Below are 21,168 nucleotides of genomic sequence, written 5' to 3'. Positions count from 1 at the left end.
CAGGGATACCTCACAAATTTAGAAATAAAAAACAAAAAAATATCCAATAAACTGATATATTTAATCTCTTTACAGTGTACTTATAACAACTAGCAAGTCTTTACTTTGAGATATTATCTAAAAAGAGGGGCAAACTTAATTAATACATCATAATTATTTTGTATCGCCTATTGTCAAGTAAAAGGTGCGTTGGGGTAAGTTTAGCAGGGTACTTTTGAAAATGGCAAATATCTTTAAAAGGAGCATTCCATGAAAACGGCAAGTTTTTTAACAAAATCAATTATTTTAGCTTTTTATTTATTATATAGGTGGCAAACTAGCAGGTGAATCGCCTGATGATAAGCGATTACCATCGCCCATGGACACCCGCAACACGGGGTTGTAAGTGCAATGCCGGCTTTAAGAGGGAGTACGATCTTTTCTTGATGGTTTGAAGGTCTTATCGGTTCGAAAATACCCCAGGCAACAGTCCAGTGTAGTAAATATTTGCTATATTTAAAATTACCCGAACTTGTCCCAATGCACCTTAATGAAAAACGGCGTTTGGACGGCTTTAGACTGATAATTTAGCTAATAACACAAACCGACAAGATTTAAACACTATATAAAGGATATTTTAATATTGCACATTTTGCTGAAATCGAAGCCAATAATTTTTTTTTTTTTGATAAAACAAAATTTCAGATAAGTTTGCCTCTCAATGCATCCAAAACAATGAATCAACATAACAACTAACTATTATAATACTTTAGATACAGGCCATTTGGATCACAAACTATTTACCAAAGAGTTATTCATTGTAGAAGAGATGTAAAGTCTATAAAAACATGCCCCATATGTTTCGTACAGTCGCCATCAGATATATCGGAGCGGCCAAGGCGCTCACAAATATCTGAACACGCCTCTATTGTCAAGGCGTTAGAGTGCGTGTTCAGATATATGTGAGCACCTCGGCCGCTCCGATATATCTGATGGCGACTGTACATAGTCAACGGATTGTCAAACGTCAACTTTTGACAACCAAAATTAGGCCATTATTATTAATATTTAATATAATAAATAATCCAATAGGACAAAAAAGTGTCCCAAAATTTCCATACTTTTTTCGTGCCTTTCATTCCGTTACCGTCCTACAGTTTATGAAAAATTGTAATGGAATGGAAATAAAAATCTTAGGACAATTTTTTATTTATTTTAGGATCGAAAGGTCTTGTGATTCTGAGTAGAAATAACATAAATGTGACGCTTTCAACCAAAAGGTATCACATTGTCGGTTGTCGATTTACAATTAAACCTATACATGGAAATAGCGCCTAATTGACAACCGACAGTAAGTACCTTTTTGGTTGAAAATGGCCCAAATAACTAAATCTAAAATAAAAAGTGTAGTGCTCAACTTTAAATAAAATAGCACAGTTACCGCATAATGTACGGAGCCGTACAGCGTCATCTACATCAGCTACAGAGCAGATATATCTTAGACTTTACCCATCTTATACAATCAATGCATCTTTGCTGTTTTTAAAGAGTTGATATAATAGTTGTAATTTATACTTATTTTTAATAGAGTATAGCGACATCTAGTGAAATAATTATGTTCACAGCACAATTTTCTTTGAATGTAAAGCCTGACCAGAAATATATGATCATTGTCAAGAGGGAATTCATTTGTATTTTGTAAGAGGGCGCTGATATTCTCATGTATAGGGTGACAGTTCAGTATAGCAAAGAGGATATAATAAGATAGAGCGGTACTGTCATAGTAAATTTAGTAACCACTGTAAATTCACTGCCATCTATCGACATACTTTAAAACTAAAAATGAAGATTTATAAAAATACGTTAAAATGTATTTAACTATGGATAAATGATTTTTTTTATTTGCATTTTTATTTTTATATGATTTTGACCCATGTTCTTTCACTGATATGCGTTAAAATTGTTAAATAACAAACGAAACCGTCAACGCCATCAATACGACAGTAGGCCAAAGCTAGTAGCGCCCTCTGATCGAGAATCAAATTTTCGTGATTTTCGAGGCACGTTTTTTCCTTAGCTGTTTTATCTGTATCCATCTATTACGGAGTTATTTCTATCTTTGCCAGAAATATATGATCATTGTCAAGAGGTAATTCATTTGTATTTGTATTTTTTGTATTTTGTAAGAGGGCGCTGTTATTCTCATGTATAGGGTGACAGTTCAGTATAGTATGAAAAAATTAGTTCCAATGAAATTCCGCAACATGGCGCGTTATCATATATTCCTGGTCAGGCTTTAAAGGCAATCGCCGAACGCAGAATATATTCAGTTCTCGGCGGCGTACCTTTACTATAATTTTACTCTGTTATGTTATTTAAATAAAAAAAATACAAGAAATAAGTGTGTGCGTGTAATCTACGCGCGATTGAAGTAAAACTTCTTGGACGATGACGTTTATCGCTATGTTGGCACTTTGACATGTGTATTATTGTGCGTGTGTCACTACTGAGTGTTACTTCCGTCAGAAAAAAAAATTGAGTTACCCTCTAGTTGCGCCTAAAGAAGTTTTACTTCAAAAACGACGTCTGAAGTTTACATGTTTTGTCGCAATGGGGTTGGCAACTGTCAAAGGTTTGCAGAGATGGCGCCATCATAGCGTGCCCCTTTTTCTATGAGATTTGGCTTAAATGGCTGGCATCCAGGGTATTAAAAAAACAAAAATTTGACACAAATCTAGGGATTGACCGGGCAAGCTATGCTGGCGCCATCTGCTAATTATTTCGACCGGCCAACCCCATTTTCTGTAAATTCGACAGTTATGAAAATGTACGCATGTTTTAAAATAAACCATATTCTATCGCAATGGTAAGATGTTAAAAAGTGTGATATTATTTATCTAGAAAATGCCCAAACTCAGAATGCATAATATTTGCAATGTCTAATTCTCTCCTAATCACTACACCTTATAAAACAAGTCCCTCGTCGCGTCTGTCTGTGTGTATGTATGTTCGCGGTAAACTCAAAAACTACTGAACGGATTTTCATGCTTTCACCTATCAATAGAGCGATTTTTGAGGAAGGTTTAGGTGTTATTTGTTAAGGTTTTGTGTAACCCATGCGAAGCCGGGGCTGGTCGCTAGTCGCTAGTATTTAACTAAATAGCTACCATGGGACTTAAATATATTTATAACGAGTAACTCATTAAATAACTAAAAAAAAGGTATAAATTTCGAATACATAATTAAAAAAACTGCAAATATTGAAATGGAGTTAGATCAAGCTAAGTTAGCAGCGATTTTGATAGCTACAACTATGCAAGTGTTATTTTAAACGTCAAACTTATATGAAATTCTGACGTTTAAATAACACTTGCGCAGTCTGCGCTATCAAAATCGCTGCTAACTTAGCTTGGTCTAACTCTATCTATGCTGGATTTAGACATTGTTTTGAAGTAATACTTTTCAATTGCTAACCATAGTGAATTGTGATGCAATACATCAATATAGTTTTGAAATCAACTAAAATATATATGTGGTATTTTCTATAAAAAGGATCCTTATTGTCGATGGCGCTTACGCCATTATAAACGATGCTCCGATATAATACAATGCCGCGCGTCGCTGTGCGGCGTAAGCGCCTTCGACAATAAGGTCCCTTTTCATAGAAAATGACCCATATTTTCTACCATTTGACTTAGTCACAGTGACGAATAAATTTACGTCATTTCTTTTACTACTCGTCATAGTCAGACTATCGAAACGCGTAGTATACGATATTTGCTAATTCGACTGCTAAAGTAGATGGCGCTGTACGATATAAATTATGTGGTAGCTAGATTGTTAAACAACGACCTGTTTATCGCATAGTTTACCAACCAGACAGCGCCACCTGCTTCAGCTTTCAACTTTGCGAATACAATATTATGCACTACTTCTACTGATTTTTCTACGCATTCGTTAGTAACACAAGTTTTTGAAAAATAAAATAACAACCTATAGTCACAAAACTTAAAATAGTTAAATTGTCAGGAATAAATAAGTATATATGAGAAAATATATGATAAAGTCGCCATCGGAACGGCCGAGGTGCTCAAAAATGCACTCTAGTGAGTCTAGTGCTTTTAACTATAAAACTCACGTAAGACTCAAACATATTAAATTATTTTAAACCGGGTCACTCACGTATTATTAAGTCGAATAGTTCGACATACTTAATAATACCGTGAGTGACCCGGTTTAAAATAAGTTTAATATGTGTTAAATATATTAATAACGGGTCACTCATGTATTTTAAGTCGAAAAACGCTTGACATGTTTCACTCCGTACTGAGGAGTGTCATCAGGAGCTTGCGTTGACGGTGACGGACCGGAAAATACGTGAGTGACTCGTTATTAATATATTTAATATGTCTGTGTCTCACAGAAGTTTTGTTATTACATTTTAATATGCACTCTAACGCCTTGACAATAGAGGCGAGTTCAGATATTTGTGAGCGCCTTGGCCGCTCCGATATATCTGATGGCAACTGTACGATAACTGTGCTCAGCATTATTATGAGAAAATAGGACTGTTTCCACCGGGAACAAGATGTCACCGTTAGGAGTCAAGATGACGTTTCGGTCGCATAACGACGCAAAGTATTTTCATTCAAACTGGATATCCCGTATAAGACATTTTGAGACACGAAATATGTATATTATGTAGCGCTATCTAGATTAGCTGTCTTCGTCTTAAACTTTAAACATACAGTTTAAATGTAAGTTCATCTGGACTGAATTTGTATTTGTCATGCCATCTTGAAGTGACAGTCAAATTGTCATGACAAATGTTTTATTGTCATTGAAATAGGTAGCCTAGGTTTGTGCCCTGACTTTGGATATTTATTTATAACCTACCTACAAGTCTTGATATTAATACGACTTTTGCGAAGCGAAAAATTGAAACAACTGCCTTTTAAACAAATTTCAGTAATTAGTTCGTATCCGAATTTACCCCAATGCACTCAAATCCGAACCAAAAATTGGCGGGATATACAAATTAAATATATTAAAAACGGGTCACTCACGAATTTTAAGTCGAAGAACTTTCCTGACGACACTCCTCGGTACGAAGTGAAACATGTCGAGCGTTCTTCGACTTAAAATACGTGAGTGACCCGTTTTTAATATACATATTTGATATGTTTGTGCCTCACGGAAGTTTTGTTATTAAAATATACAGACCACATTAAATAGGTAGCAAAACCCGTTATTAATGTTGCAGTTCATTGAAAGTAAGGGTCCGCAAAAATACGTACCCTAAATTCGCCTTTATTGCGTAACTTCGCCTGGAATAACATCAAATCATATATTCATATTGCCACTATAACAAGTATGTTGGGCGTTTAGTAATTCAAAAAAGATTAGTCCTAATTGGGGACGAGTGGCGGAGTTAGGGTATTTTAGAATTTGAAAACTATTTTTGCGTAGCTATATTATTGTATATTCAATTGATATCTGTTTTGGTAAAAAATATTTTATTGCGCGAAGTAAGGGTTCCCTGCGGTAGATAATTCTACCAACCCTAATTTTCGATGTATTGCAACATTGATAACGGGCTTTGATAGTTAATGACAGCCAAAGTGGCCAAATATATCTCAACACATCCTTATTCTTATGGTAACAAAGTTGTTTCAATATATTTGGTCACTACGAATTTGGCAAAGTAGTACAGTTGTACCAATTTTCGCCACAATGTCAAACAAAAACTTAAATAAAAACATGCATTAAAATAATTGACTAAATAACTAATATACCTAATACATATTACAATTGTTTTAAAACGGGTCACTCACGGATTATTAAGTCGAAGTAAATCGGATCGAAACATGTCGAGCTATTCGACTTAATAATACGTGAGTGACCCGCTTTAAAATAATTTTTATATGTTTGAGTCTCACGGGAGTTTTATAGTTAAGGGTCCCCGGCAAGCTCGGTTCTCCATACAAACGTAGTTCCGTTCTCATTTTAAAACGACTAGCTAGATTGTTCTGAAACTTTGTACTTTTTTTTATGTAATAGGAAGCAAACGAGCAGACGAGCCGTCTGATGGGAAGCAGTCATCGCCGCCCATGGACATAAGCAACACCGGAGGAGCCACTTATGCGTTGCCCACCTTTGAGAACCCTAAATACCTGCTTCTTGAAGAACCCCATGTCATAGCGCAAGGAAAACACCTCAGAAGGTAAGGATGGTAAGGTACTTACAATAGGATAAGGTATATTTATGTCTGTAATTAGTTTATGTAGCTTCAGATACCAGGAAAGCAGACCCCCCAATCAGATGGGAACATTAATGCTAAGGAGAGAGAGAGAGAGAGAGGTTCAGATATACCATAGCTAAAAAATACTTCGATTAAGTTTTTCATACAAAACTTGTTTTTGCACTATTTCATTTGTTTTATAAACTGGAGCTATAAACTAATTACAGACCTAGATATAACTCATGTCATTGTACGTGCAAAGTTTCATTTCAATCCATCACGTAGTCTTAAAATGAGAGCGGAACTACGTTTGTATCGGAAGGTGCAATTCGGCCGAGCTTGCCGGGGACTTAAAATATAATACATGATACGAAATTTTATAAACTCATTCGGGGGCTAAACTTCCTTCTACGCTGAAAGAAGTAGAATATGACGCACTTATTGTAGTTATTGTATTTCCATGGAAACAGGGCAAAGTAGGCTTGTTTGCCACCATAACACCCGAAGGAGTTTATAATATCTCTTAAACTAAACTTGAACTTATTTTGACAAAAAATTGGCATTTTCACTAAATAAACTAATATAACAATTAAAAAAATAAACAAGTATCATTTTGACACTGTGAAAACCAACTTTTAGGCTTATGATGGTTGCGCTGTTATTATCTGGCGTGTAAGTGTCACTTTAACTCTAAAGGGGCCCACTGACTATCAGTCCGCCGGACGATATCGGCCTGTCAGTTGTTCGGAGCTGAATTTTTGTTCTAACTGACAGGCCGATATCGTCCGGCGGACTGATAGTCCGTGGGCCGTTTTACACATACTTGACGGCCACAACAGAACCCCTAGTCACAGAATAAGTAATAGTATTATCATACAGAACGGCCACGCACCGCCCCGCCCCGACTCGAGTGACCTCGCCCCGCGACAGCAGATTGACGGCCGTTTGCCGGCCGCTCAGTACTGTTTTTAAGCAACTTACTCACACTATGACGCATGCCGCGTGTACAGACGTGCCGTTCACACATAGAAACGGGAGTGATTATTGATGTATAGCGTGTCCGCCCTGTGTCCTACTGTCAATTTCATTTGATAGCGTGACGAGCGTTCGCGTTTGCGTTATGTCTAATTTTGTATAGGATTTTGAACAGCGCGCCAAGCGGGAGGTTTCGGAAACTCGAAATCCCATACAAAATGACACTTGACGCAAACGTCACTCTTTCGAATGAAATTTACACTGATAATAAAAAAAAGAATTACTCAAATCGGACCACGGGTCTCGGAATAATCGGTGAACATACATAAAAAAAAATAGCCACAACCGAATACAGAACCTCCTCCTTCTATGAAATTGAAGTCGGTTAAAAAGGACGACTATCATATTGCAGATACAGGATTGAAAAAACAAATGGGCCCAGCGGTGTCAGCGTGGTTACATTTTTATCACCTGTCACTATACCTGTCACTTTCGCACTTACATACTTGTTAGAACGTGACAGGCATGGTGACAGGCGATAAAAATGCGACCGTGTTGAGCCCGCTGGAGGGAAAGTGCCTTAAAACCTCAAGTTAGCTCATTTAACTTAAAGAAAACATTCTTTTATTTTTAAAAAGAAACAAAACTGCATTCAAAGATTTTTTTTTCTATTTCGCTTGTCTAAAATATTCTTGAGTACTAAATATTCGATTGTATGGATATTTTGTACGACAGACGAGTGTAAGGCCTAATGTTTCTTGGAGAAATGTTATCATTAACGTTAACTGTATCGAATAGTAGAATAAAAATAGCGACAGTTTATTTTTTTTGAATTCTTTGTTGGTTCGATTCCCGGGCCACAAAGCGAATTGAAAAAAATCTTTGAATGCAGTTTTGATTCTTTTTAAAAATATAAAAATGTGTCCTTAAAGTAAAATGAGCTAACTTAAGGTTTTAAGGCACTTTCCCTCCAGGGACCACAATTTTTTTCCACACTATATATACCACGCTAGCTTAGTTGCTTGTACATTCCATCCAATATAAAATTATCTCCTTAATTTTAACACTTAATTTTCGTTTATATTTTTGATTTTGCATGCAAGAAGTTGACGCATCTGAAATATGCGGTCGGCTCTGATACTAAATTAGTACGAGAGCAGTTCAGTGCACAGATATAAATATACCATAGATGACGCAAATGCATCTACTTCGCGTCCGAACCCCGAGAAATCCTCGGGGTTGACCGTCGCTCTTTACAGTCCACGCGCGTCAGTTGTTGCCGCGGGACGTCCGTGAAAACTTAAAAAATGCCTCGTTGCATGATAATTTACTGCAACAGCCCAAAAATTGCGAGCACCCAAAGGCAAGAACATATTTCCTATCACAGGTAATTTTAAAATTATATTATGCGTAAATTTTGTATAAAAAAGCGCACGCTTGGTTTTAATACAAATCGTGATATTTGCGTCATCTAGCGTATATATTAAATCTGTGGTGTAGTATATGTATGGGTATTAAAAATTACACACATTTTGCATTATTTCTGCTTAGAATCACGAGAAAAAAAGAAAAAAATGTCCCAAAATTTTTGTAAGTATTATGTTATGACGTATTTTCACATACCTACATGTTGTATTGACCTTCACATAACTGACTTCTACATTTTTTAAGGAAAACAAATGTCTGATCGCCATGTGTGTCTGTTTGTGGCACTGTAGCTCTTAAACGAGGAAACCGATTTGGATGCAGTTTTTTTTAATATGAAAACAGGTTCTTAGACACATTATACTAAAATCCGTTCATCCGTTTGTGTGTTGAATATATTAATAACGGGTCACTCACGTATTTTAAGTCGAAAAACGCTCGACATGTTTCACTCCCCCCCGCCGTCACCGTCAACGCAAGCTCCTGATGACACTTATCGGTACGGAGTGAAACATGTCGAGCGTTTTTCGACTTAAAATACGTGAGTGACCCGTTATTAATATATTTAATATGTCTGTGTCTCACGGAAGTTTCCTTTGTGTTGGTTTTTCAAATTTTAAATTTAATGTTTAATGAATAATCCTCGCGATTCTCGGTTGAAATAACCAAAAACTTATTAGTATATTGAATAAAAGTATTGGTAGGTAATGTCAACCAATTTGATCTAGGCCAGTATAGAAATAGAACCATGTCATAATGAATCACAATCAGTTTCTTTATCTTCTACGACAGTCTTTATTGAGTGATGTATGTCATATTAAAGGGACAAGGTTCTATAGTAGCCTAGGATTCAAATTGGTTCTGTAGTTTTTTTCTGAAATTTCCCGTATACTCCATGTAGTTTTGTATGTGTTTACATACAGTAAGGCTTCCTACACACGAAGAACACTGAGTCGTATTCGTGTTGCATCATGGAGTTGGGGTTTTGGGCGTATTTCGTCTTTACGCCCGTTTGCTCTTTCTGGAAATAAAAAAAGAATGATTATACAGGATGTTCGATAGTAGGTACTATGTAGGTATTTATCATCATCATAATTTAAGAGCATGGCTCTTGTTGGTGGAGTTTGCGCCAGTTTTCTCGGTCCTCGGCCAGGTTCTTTAGGTCCCTGTAAGACACGACATTTGCTTTAGCCTTCAGTTGTTGTGTGTAGCTTGTTCGTGGTTTTCCGCGGTCTCTTCTCGCTTCTATCTTGCCTTCTAATATAGTGTTAAAGAAAGTGTCGTGTCTTATCAAGTGACCTATCATTCTGCCTCGTCTATTTTATATGGTTCTCAGCAGGTTTCTCTTCTCTCCCACAATTCGCAGCACTTCCTCGTTCGTTTTTTTCTCCGTCCAACTTATTCTCTCCATTCTTCTCCACAACCACATCTCAAAAGCCTCTAATCGTATCGTATCGTATCGTATCGTTAGTATTTATAATATATTATATTATATAATGTATGTATGAAGTACTGTGAGGCGATGGATAAGCGTGAATCATCTGTTTTGTATTAGTTTTTCTTTCTTACATTTGTTCTGTTGTCCTTTCTAGACTGTATCATGGACCTAGTTGTATAAATACTTTCTATTATAAATTTCTCAGTGTATTAGTTCGCTGTAATGCTGTGTAAATTTTTTGAATTAATAAAATAAAATAAAATAAAATAAAAATAAATATTCATAATTTATGCAGTTTAAGGGCCTGTTTCACAATATCCAAGTAAAGTCCTGAATAAGCTACTTGCCACTTATCTGACGAATAAAGTCATCGTTGGCGTTTCACAAACTCCAAATAAGCTTAACTGGTAGATAAAATGCTTTTTTTGTAGGAAATTTTATCTGGCAGTTAATTTTATTTGTTAATTAGCTAACCAATACTTTATTTGGACATTGTGAAACCCTAAATTTTATAAAAGGAACGATTTACTTACCAAAATATCGAAACCGATGTCTCTAATAATCTCTAGCAGAATGTCATATGGCGGCTCGATACTGCTTTCCGATGGCATGTCACTGCAACAAATATTACAATACAATAATCTTCATCTGAAAGACGAAGAAGAGAAGTAGTAGGTAAGCGCGGGGGGGCGTCGTGGTAGAATGTTCGCGATCCCAGGACGCCCCCCCAAACGGCATATTGTGGGAAACGCCGGTGTGGGTTTAGTGGGTAGGCTCCTCCCCCTCTTTTATAAATGGAAAGAGCCGGGAGGTGAGAGTCCCACATACCCCCCCATAATAGGCCCACCTCAGGTCAGGGGGACGATGCGTAACAGCATTCCCACACCGAGAAAAAAAAAAGTATAGTGGGCATGTGATGAGGAGGGATGAATGCCATATAGGCAAAAGAATGTTAGGGATGAATGTTGATGGACGGGGAGCGGATGGTAGACCCAAAAAACGATGGATGGATTGTGTGAAAGAGGATATGAGAAAGAAAGAAGTGAGTACTGTGACAAAAGATAGAGGAGAATGGAAGAGAATAACATGTTGTGCCGACCCGACATAACGTGGAATAAGGGCAGGAAGAAGAAGAAGAATTTTCATCTGAAAGATCTCAAATAAAGGTAAGTAATACAAAAGAAAAATTCAAATAAAAAAAAACTTAATAGGAAAATAGTTTCTCTATAATAATATAATAGAGAAAAGGAAGCATTATCACTAAAGTAAAAAGTGATCTTTTATAAAAGTATCAAAATATTGAATTAAGAAAATCCGTATAATTATCGAACCTGCTCAACAAAGTTAATGAGAATCGGTTGAGAAATGCAACCTACAAAGAACTGCCGGACAGACAATCAGGGACCGGACAACCCTTTCCGCGATAAAACCCTTTCAATGGGCGACACTTAAACACGGCTAACACATTGAAAGACTTTCCCTTTTGAACTGCAAGCCCATTCATACCCTTACCTTTGACTAACCCTTACCGAAAAGCTAACCAAAAATAAGGCTAGCTCTTAATAAGGGTTACCTTATCTTTAAGCGCTTTTTATAAAGGTTTCCCTTTGCGTGAAAGAGACAGGATTAGTATATATCTACGGTAGTGTATGAAAAGGAAAGAAAATACGTGCCTAGTCAAAGAACGCCGCCGTCGCCGCCGACGATCGCTCGGATTCGAAGTAATGTGTGCTTTATGAACAAGGTAGATGACTTAAATTAGCACGCTTATATGCTAAAAGGGAAGCCCTTTTATAAGGCTAACCCTTATAAGCAATATGCAAGGTGTTGGTGAGCGGATGATAAGGGTTTTGTAAGGAGATTTGGGCTACCGATTACTCATATGTGGTAGCTTTATATAAGGGTTTTTAAAAGCAAAATGAAGGGTTTCGTCTGGCAAAGGGTATGATGAGTTAAGCCTTATGCAATACCCTTATAAAACCCCGATAAGGGATAGCGGGCCGGTCCCTGCAGACAATACAAAAGCATTTTGCCAAAGCTGAAACGGAGATCTTCGCTTTCGCTCAGTCAATCATAAATACCTGTAGTGATACAGAGCTGGTTCGAGTTGATCCAATAACCGCCGGGCTCTAGAATGGCGTATATCCTCTCTATAAACTCTATCAGTATTACTGACATTATTATTGACATTACCTGTAGTAATAGAGTAGTGGACCGAGATTGATCCAGTAACCACCGGGCTCTAGAATGGCGTATATCCTCTCTATATTCTATCAGTATTACTGACATTATTATTGACATTACCTGTAGTGTCCGAGGTTGATCCAGTAACCACCGGGCTCTAGAATGGCGTATATCCTCTCTATACTCTATCAGTATTACTGACATTATTATTGACATTACCTGTAGTGATAGAGTAGTGGTCCGAGGTTGATCCAGTAACCACCGGGCTCTAGAATGGCGTATAATTATCCTCTCTATACTCTATCAGTATTACTGACATTATTATTGACATTACCTGTAGTGATAGAGTAGTGGTCCGAGGTTGATCCAGTAACCACCGGGCTCTAGAATGGCGTATATCCTCTCTATAAACTCTATCACGTTGGGCGCGCAGTCTATGAAGAAGCAAGATGCCACGCAGTTCCATTGCTCTGCTTCCGTGTACACCTGGCAAAAATAGTTAAAAATCAGTAAATAATCGAAATAAATATCATATACAAAGGAAAAATACCCGGGGCTGGAATCGAACCAGCATCCTCCGTTTACGCGATAGATGCCTGAACCGCTCGGCCACCCGGGCTCGGTGGCATGGGTCAAAATTTCCAAGTATATCTCATATTTATTTATTCCATTAACAATACAAGATTGTGTTTAAAATTTCATAACAAATAATAATAATATATGACAATATTGTCAATTTCCAAAGGCTAGTGGCGCCCCCTGGCCATCCCTGAGGTAAAACAGTATGTTTCGACCTCCTAACCGAATCAAACTTAGGTGATTTCGGGCTAGCGAAGAGAGATGGCGCTGCCATTAATACTCTAAGAACAAATTAAATTACTTTCTTATGAAAATATTTTAATTTGTGTTTTTTTTACAAGTAATCACACTACTATTTAAACTATAAACGAAATAAATATCATATACAAAGTAAATAATTGTGTCATTTCAACGCCCAGCTCATACCAATGATATTTTTGGAGCTTATGTACGATATATCATTTGATATTTTTACTAGTCGCTTTTCGGTGAAGGAAAGCATCGTGAGGAAACCGGAGTTATCCCAACAAGGCCTAGTTTCCCCTCTGGGTTGGAAGGTCAGAAGGCAATCGTAACAAATAGTTCAAAAAAAAATCTTTATTTCAGAACATTCAAAATTCCATACAATATTGTTAGTACCATCGTTATTGCTATGTGTAAGTAAATAAATACATTAAAAATAAAACAAAACAAGACAAAACTAAATACCTACGCCAGCTTTTGGGATTAGTTGTCAAGCGGACCCGACTCTCATGAGCTGTGGCAAAAAGCCGGGATAACGCTAGGATGACGATGATGGTATGAAACAGGGTCGCCATGTAAATAATATGAAGACAGGACTCCACCACCACCAGGCCTCACGTCAGGGAATGTTACACCTTGCAGCTGATGCTCGTAGGTCACATTATTGAACAGGGTCGCCATGTAAATAATATGTAGATAGGACGAACCTTGAGAAAATCTCCAGCAGATATGGAAAAGTGGTGATTCGGTCGGTCACCACCAGGCCTCACGTCAGGGAATGTTACACCTAGCAGCTGATGCTCGCAGGTCACATTTATTGACGTATTGTTGAACACGGTCGCCATGTAAATAATATGTAGACAGGACTAACCTTTAGGAAATCTCCAGCAGTCATTGAAAAGTGGTGATTCGGTCGGTCACCACCAGGCCTCACGTCAGGGAAGGTTACACCTTGCAGCTGATGCTCGCAGGTCACATTATTCACGTATTGGTGAAGCCACGGGTGGACTGTGTACTTGTTCGCCTAAAACAAAAAATCTTTATTTTATTTTATTATTTAAGGAGTACCAACAGCTACAAAATCATTATGCTTATTTAGGTAACATTACAAAGCCAAATGTATATGTATATGTAATGAGTATGTATATGTAATGTATAAATTATTTAATATTTTAAAAGGGTATCTATGTTTTGACTATTCGCAAATAATTAAAAAGATATAAACAATAGAAAAAGGTGAAAAATCGTTTTAATCTCTTAAGACCCAGAGTATTTTTAGCAGTTTAGATTTGAAACCTTTTATTCCATTATAGCTCAAAATCCGAGTTGATTTTGTCGTTTTAAAGATATTGGGACGTATAAGGTTAAAGATTCGAGCCCTACACCCCAGCAGGGGGTAACAGGAAAAGAAGAAGAAGAAGATAAGGTTAACAAGTCCTACACTAAAGTAATATACTCCGCCTCAGTGTCAGACAATGCCATAGTCCCTTAAAGTAAGAGTAAAATCTGAGTTTTAGATATTTTTATTGTGAAAACTTCGCCTCAGTTTATAACGCAACATTGAAACCTATAAAATCTCACCTTTGTTGAGTATAAAGTTGCTCGCAAATAGCATGAAGAGCGATACTCATTCCACAGTTGCTAACATTGATACTTTTCCATACACCTATATTCTGTTTCAGTGGGTGTGAACGCCACACAGATAAAATATCTCACCTCCGGGCACCGGTTGAGTATGAAGTTGCTCGCAAAAAGCATGAAAAGTGAGAACTCGTTCCCCTGGCAGCTGTAGCCGCGAGCTGCGATCTCCCACGCGAGGCGCCCGAGCCCGGCGCCGGGGACTAGGACTTTGATGCGGCTGCGTTCACTGAAAACAATAATACCAATTAATATTTAAAAAATATATATATTGGACATTCTTACTCAAATTAACTACTGACTTACTCAAAGTAAGCTCAAGAAAGTTGTTTTTGGCACTCAGACGCGCTCTAATCAATGACTATATTCTTCAATCAATTTTTTAACATGCAGATACGTCTGCGACCGATATTCCAAATTTTATATTAAAGGAAAAAATGGAAAAAGTTACACTTCCGGCAGGATTTGAACCCGCAACCTCCGCAATCCGTGCGTTGCTCTTAACCAATTGAGCTACGGAAGCCTACCAGAACCTTGCAAATCTTTCCATTCCTTCCCTTATGTATATACACGCCTTTGGGGTGGCGTAAAGCGACATCTACCGTAAGACGATTACATCTTTTTATCGGCACCGGAGTCTCAAGTTGCATTGAGAATTCACCAGTAACAATGTGCTAACCCATACTAAAATTTTTTTTTTAAATGCAGATACGTCTGCGAGCGATATTCTTCAATACTAACACTACCTAAATTAAATAAATATGTACATACTTGTATTCATCCAGAATACTTCCTGATCAATTAAATACCTACCTATATTCGTCCAGTGGGAACCTCTCCTCCATTTCCTCTAATATCGGCTTGTAGCACTGGTCGCGCTCCGCGGCGCCGAGCGCGCTCCAATCGCGAACTATGTTCTTCAGCACTGACACTACCTGCAAAAAAACAGAATTAAATCAAAGATACCCCCTAGATGCACAGGGGACACGAGGCACGAATCGAAACGCTATCATTTCGCCACCTTCCCTTTCAATTACTTTGTAACAAAGATAGATATAACTCCGTAATAGATGGATACAGTCTAAGGAAAAAACGTGCCTCGAAAATCAAGAAAATTTGACTCTCGATCAGAGGGCGCTACTAGCTTTGGCCTACTGTCGTATAGATGGCGTTGACGATTTCGTTTGTTATTTAACAATTTTAACGCATATCAGTGAAAGAACATGGGTCAAAATCATAAAAATAATTAATGCAAATAAAAAAATCATTTATCTATATTTAAATACATTTTATCGTATTTTTATAAATCTTCATTTTTAGTTTTAAAGTGTGTCGACAGATGGCAGTGAATTTACTGGGGTTACAAAATTTACTATGACAGTAACGCTCTAGTATCAGTTACTCTATGGTTTGTAAGCATTATCGTGTACTTTTATTATGTACCTATGTTCAAATTTTTTGAATAAACGTCTTTTATTATTATTTGTATGTCCTTTACAAAATCTCGGGACCATGGGTACCCGGACATTTGGAAGGCATGCGTGGGACCGAAGCCAATACGTAGAAGCCCCTTGTAAGTAAACAATTTACTTTAAAGTGATGTGACACCAACCGATGATTAATTTTATTATTTCCATACATTATTTACGTTTATTTTACACGGACGGGTAGCATGGTATGGGTCAACTACACACTGAAAGCCCATGCTCTTCGTATCCAGTATAATGATGCCTTCAGTCCTGTATTTGTATTTGTATTTATTTATTGCGTATGGTAATTCAGGTTACAATAGCAGGTACAATATTGCATATAACAACATAGTTTCACTGAACACTACCTTTACAGGTGTACACGGTTGTATATACTTATTACTCTATTAATAAAAACTAATTATAAAATGTCAAAATAAATGAATATTAAGAATACCGCTAAATAATAAAAAAATATAATAATTATGTGGGTTCAATGTCCATGTATTCTCTTAAACTATAATTCTTTTATTTTCACGTCACAATAAATAAAACAGTAAATAACATCCATGCATAGATCGTGATCGGCAACGCAGGCTAAATAATAAAAAAATATAATAATTATGTGGGTTCAATGTCCATGTATTCTCTTAAACTATAAAAACATTTGTTTATAAGCCAATCCTGAACTGAACTTTTAAATTGTTTGATGCCTAATATGCTGTTGAGGTTGCCACGGTTCTGTAGCGCGTCAGGGAAGTTTGCCGAGGCGCGGTACCGAAGACTTTAATGCGATCAGGCGAAAGCATGTATCCTAAATCGCATCCGACGCAGCGTCAACAGGATACTGAAGGTCATCGCTGACAGACCAGATAGTTCCATCCTGTGTGCATATGTCGACATTTTTTATGCTTGCACCTATTGCTCTTGTCACATGAAATCATTAATATTATTTATAAGAATATGAATAAAAAACTGTAAATTTTGGCATCTTAATATTCTAGTCTATTTTATTTTGAATTTGACATATTAAATCCCGGTCTTTTGATAGACTTGCGTGGGGATATAGATCCAACACGTAGAGGCCCTTTGAAGAGCTTTAAAAGCCTGAGGAACTTTCCGCGCGACCTTGTATTCATACCTACGCGTCTCGCACCGCAGAAGGTGCAAGAGCCAGTAGGTCGCCAACTTGCCACACGCATTTACGGACGGGCAATGCTTTAACGCATTCACTGCCAGGGGGCGTGGCCTAGGAACAAACTTGTATGACGGTGAACGCACATGTGCGTTGGGGGCAGTGAATGTGTTAATTTTACTTTATCCACGTTCCACGTCTTGCTGCATCTTATGCTTGTGTGTGTGTGGATTGCATCCATCCATCCAAGTTTTTGTCAATCATCATCATCATACCTTATCAACGTCGTGCTGCATCTTATGCTGGTTGTGCGAGCTGATCTCGCAGTTGTTGTAGTTACAACCGAAACTCTCTGTGCCGTTGCTTCCATTTTCCGTCGTCGTGTGGTCCACGTTCTCGAACATTGTGTCCACGTCCTATAGGGATAAATATTAACATTAAAATACGTCGTTATTAAAAAAACAGTAATTTTTTGACTCAGTTTCTATGTACAGGTCAATTCACAACAGCTGACACGAATGGAACGAATGAGTGAATGAAAATATCTATTGTAAATTTATTAGTTAGTAATAAGCTGTAAGCTCATTCCTATTATTTTAATGAATCTCTTCTTAAATTAACTTTTTCTTTTATACTAAGTATTAATTATTCAAATTTAAATAAAATAGGTCTGTGTAATCCATATCCATACTAATATTATAAATGCGAAAGTCTGTCTGTCTGTCTGTCTTTCTGTCTGTGTGTTCCCTCTTCACGCTTAAACTGCTGAACCGATTTAGATGAAATTTGGCATAGAGATAGGTTCAGTCCCTGAGAAGGACATAGGATATTTTTTATCCCGAAAATCACCCCTGAAGAAAGTAAAAAGCGGGGTGGAATTGAGATAATTAACGAAGTGCCTGCTAATTTGTGTGCATAATATGCTCAAACTTAGATTTAGCAATCTATAATAATGAGATATTTTCCAGGCACTATTCTTACTCTAGCTGCGGTTACTAAGTCCACGCAGACGAAGTCGCGGGCAAAAGCTAGTATTCTATAATGCCAACTGCATTCTAGGAGCCCAAGTCACAGGCATAGCCTAGTTTGGGATCCACTGTATTGATGTGTCTGTAAAATTGTTTTCTATTGTCAATAAATTATTCTTATTATTATGTGTGTATGTCAGGTCACGCATACAATGAATGTGTCGTTCATTCCATTCGTGCCAGCTTTCGTGAAACGACCATGAATCAGAAAGACCTACTAAATACCGGCCAATTGCGAGTCGGACTCGCGTCCCAACGGTTCCGTAATTATAGATTATTTTCACAGCTTTTTGTTTAGTTTTTACACCTTTCTGACCCTTTATAAAGCTTAGCATGTCAAAATGATAAACTGAATATTTTTTTTTTTATACCACGTCGGTGGCAATCAAGCATACGGCCCGCCTGATGGTAAGCAGTTACCGTAGCCTATGGACGCCTGAAACACCGGAGATATTACACGCGCGTTGCCGACCCTTTAAAAACCTGTACACTCCTTTTTTGAAGAACCCCATACTGTAGCCCCTCGGGAAAACCTCGGCAGGGAGCTCATTCCACAGCCGAAGCGTACGCGGGAGGAAATTCCTCTTAAACCGCACAGTACGCGACCATTTAGGTGCTAGGGTGTGAGGATGAACACCCTGCCGATGGCGAGCGGTGCGGTGATAGAAAGCGGCCGTTGGCATCATGTCAAACAATTCTTCAGAGCACAGCCCATTGTACAAGCGGTACATGTACATTGTACAAATTGATGTCATATATGAAAGAAAGTGCCCAGGCCTGGGAGTGAACCAGTGTCTTCTGCATCAAGACGTTCTTAAGGCCTGTGCACACCGGATGCGTGTGCGTGGACGTGCACGCGCGCGTTGTAGTATACAGATCCTTATGAGAGATGGAACACCGTTTGAAAATAAGATGCACCACGATGCAGAATCCGAAACATGTCGCCAAAAGTGGCTAAAAATACAAGTAAGTGAAAACGTTCTGATCTAAATATTTTGAAATATGTCTCACGATAGTTTAAGTTCGATCACCATGCTGTTGTTAACGCTGTGTAGAACTTGTATTGCTCTTGCTTGTCATCTCTGACTTTTGTATCCTGACAAATCCCTACCCTTATTGATGACTGATTTCAGTAAAGCATTCGATACAGTATACCCTGTGCTAATAGTGGATAAACATTCAAGATGTGGCATTGGTGAGCCATTGAGTTGGTTCAGATAGTATTTGAAGGACCGTAAACTGTCTGAGGCGATTAATTGGGAGCAATTTTTATTAACAACATAGTCATCTGTAGGAATTCTGAAGCCTATCTTAGCTAAGAGAACGGCATTACCTTGATAATTAGATGCACTACACTGTTGTTTACGTCCAGACACTTCTTAAACTTGGAGAGGTAGGACTTGTATTTCTCGAGCCGCCGCTGGTGAGTGGACGGCAGTTTAGCGATCATCTTCTCCGACTTCTGTATTCTATCGAGACTGCATAGTCTGTGAACAAGTTAGAAATAATTTGGTTGAATCAACTTTTTCTTGCCACTCGTTGCCATGGTTACAGTCGCCTGGGTCACTCTGAAATCCCTGGTTCTATGGTATTTAAAATAACCTAACATTTTAGTAGTAGTAGCAGAAAAACATGTTATTGTACAAAAAGAAACATAAAACAGGATAAAACACATCTTTTGTACAAAGCCAACTTATCCCTTTCAGTGATCTCTTCCAGTTAACCAGATCATCTTCTAAGCATAAAAGCATATTAGTAGAATGTAGTTGTAGGATAAGCTTTATTTTAATACAAACAGGTTTGTAGATAACAAAATGCATTTGTTTGTTTTTATCTAAATTGATTAGGCAATCAGGATGATGCAACCTGGGTCTATTTATAGAAATATGGTTTATCAAATAATTGCATGAATGCACCACACACCTACACTTATAATGATTAGAGGTTTATTTAGACTAACAATCTCTGGCTGAATAATTTTAATCTAAACAAATTACAAATAATAAAAGCATTCAGCCAAATTGACATACAAACAACACATTGAACTTATTTTTTTACTATTATGTATCACAACAGCAACATCGTTTAATGTACTTAATTTTGCATCATTCCATTTAAACAAGAACAATACATTATTTATTCAACACCTATTAGACAAACAACACAAAGATAATTGCCCTTGAGAAGTAAGGCAAACATGAAACATAGCATCAAGGATGCAGGGTCACCGGTCCACACGTGTAAAGCGACATAAACAAACCTTTTGTTACACCTAACCAGGCTAATTTAATCGTCAGATCGTCACCCACTTACAACAAAGAACTGTTGCCAAGCGGAAATTTAACCTCTTCTAGACTAAAATCGCGCCGGAAAACTTAAAAAAAAGAAAAAAATCAAGTCATAGGGTAGATTAAAGTTTTTTTTAAAGGATTTACTTACTTATAATATTTAAAAGCGGTCACAACGGCGCGAAAGTGGGCTCGCTCCTTCGCCTCGTCTATTTCGTCTGCTGCGGTGTTTGAAGACATTTTTCTAGCTTTTATAGGGCGCTTGTATTAAAATAAGGCGTTGGTTCAGCTAGAGGTGATATCAATCAACGTAATTAGTTAGAAATATAATAAAAATTCTTGGTGTTCTTCCTTCCTTCGGCCGTTACCTCGTCCCGCCTGCCGCCAGCGCTACGCCCCGCCCGATCATAAATTGTCAGCTGTCATGTCACTGTCAGTGTCAACGTCCATGAGGCGTTTTTTACCTTCACCATTGGTAAGGTTTAATTATGTAAGTTATGTTTCAATGTTGGCTAATATGATTTAATATGCATAAAAACCTGAAAC

At 37.5% G+C, this 21,168-nt stretch overlaps 1 protein-coding gene across 2 annotated transcripts; it reads right to left on the bottom strand.

Annotated features, from left to right (window-relative positions):
• Positions 1–40: 40 nt before the first annotated feature.
• On the bottom strand, positions 41–21,031 carry LOC134752645 (carnosine N-methyltransferase). Of its 2 annotated transcripts, XM_063688314.1 has the most exons (9): positions 20,774–21,031; positions 19,668–19,821; positions 17,582–17,722; positions 15,516–15,637; positions 14,781–14,931; positions 13,936–14,088; positions 12,577–12,728; positions 10,592–10,673; positions 41–9,641 (listed from the first exon to the last, which is right to left on the bottom strand). In XM_063688314.1, exons 1-9 carry the CDS (start codon positions 20,860–20,862, stop codon positions 9,534–9,536), a joined length of 1,152 nt encoding a protein of 383 aa, XP_063544384.1. In that variant the 5' UTR covers positions 20,863–21,031; the 3' UTR covers positions 41–9,533. The 2 variants fall into 2 exon arrangements, with proteins under 2 accessions (XP_063544384.1, XP_063544385.1); XM_063688315.1 differs by lacking the exons at positions 41–9,641; positions 10,592–10,673 and adding an exon at positions 12,370–12,427 and having other exon boundaries at positions 12,556–12,728.
• Between the last annotated feature and the right edge of the window lie 137 nt (positions 21,032–21,168).

Source organism: Cydia strobilella, chromosome 25 (assembly GCF_947568885.1).
Source record: "Cydia strobilella chromosome 25, ilCydStro3.1, whole genome shotgun sequence".
Lineage (NCBI taxonomy): Eukaryota > Metazoa > Arthropoda > Insecta > Lepidoptera > Tortricidae > Cydia > Cydia strobilella.
The sequence above is the reverse complement of the archived record's forward strand: the minus strand, read 5'-3'. Positions and strand labels throughout refer to the sequence as shown.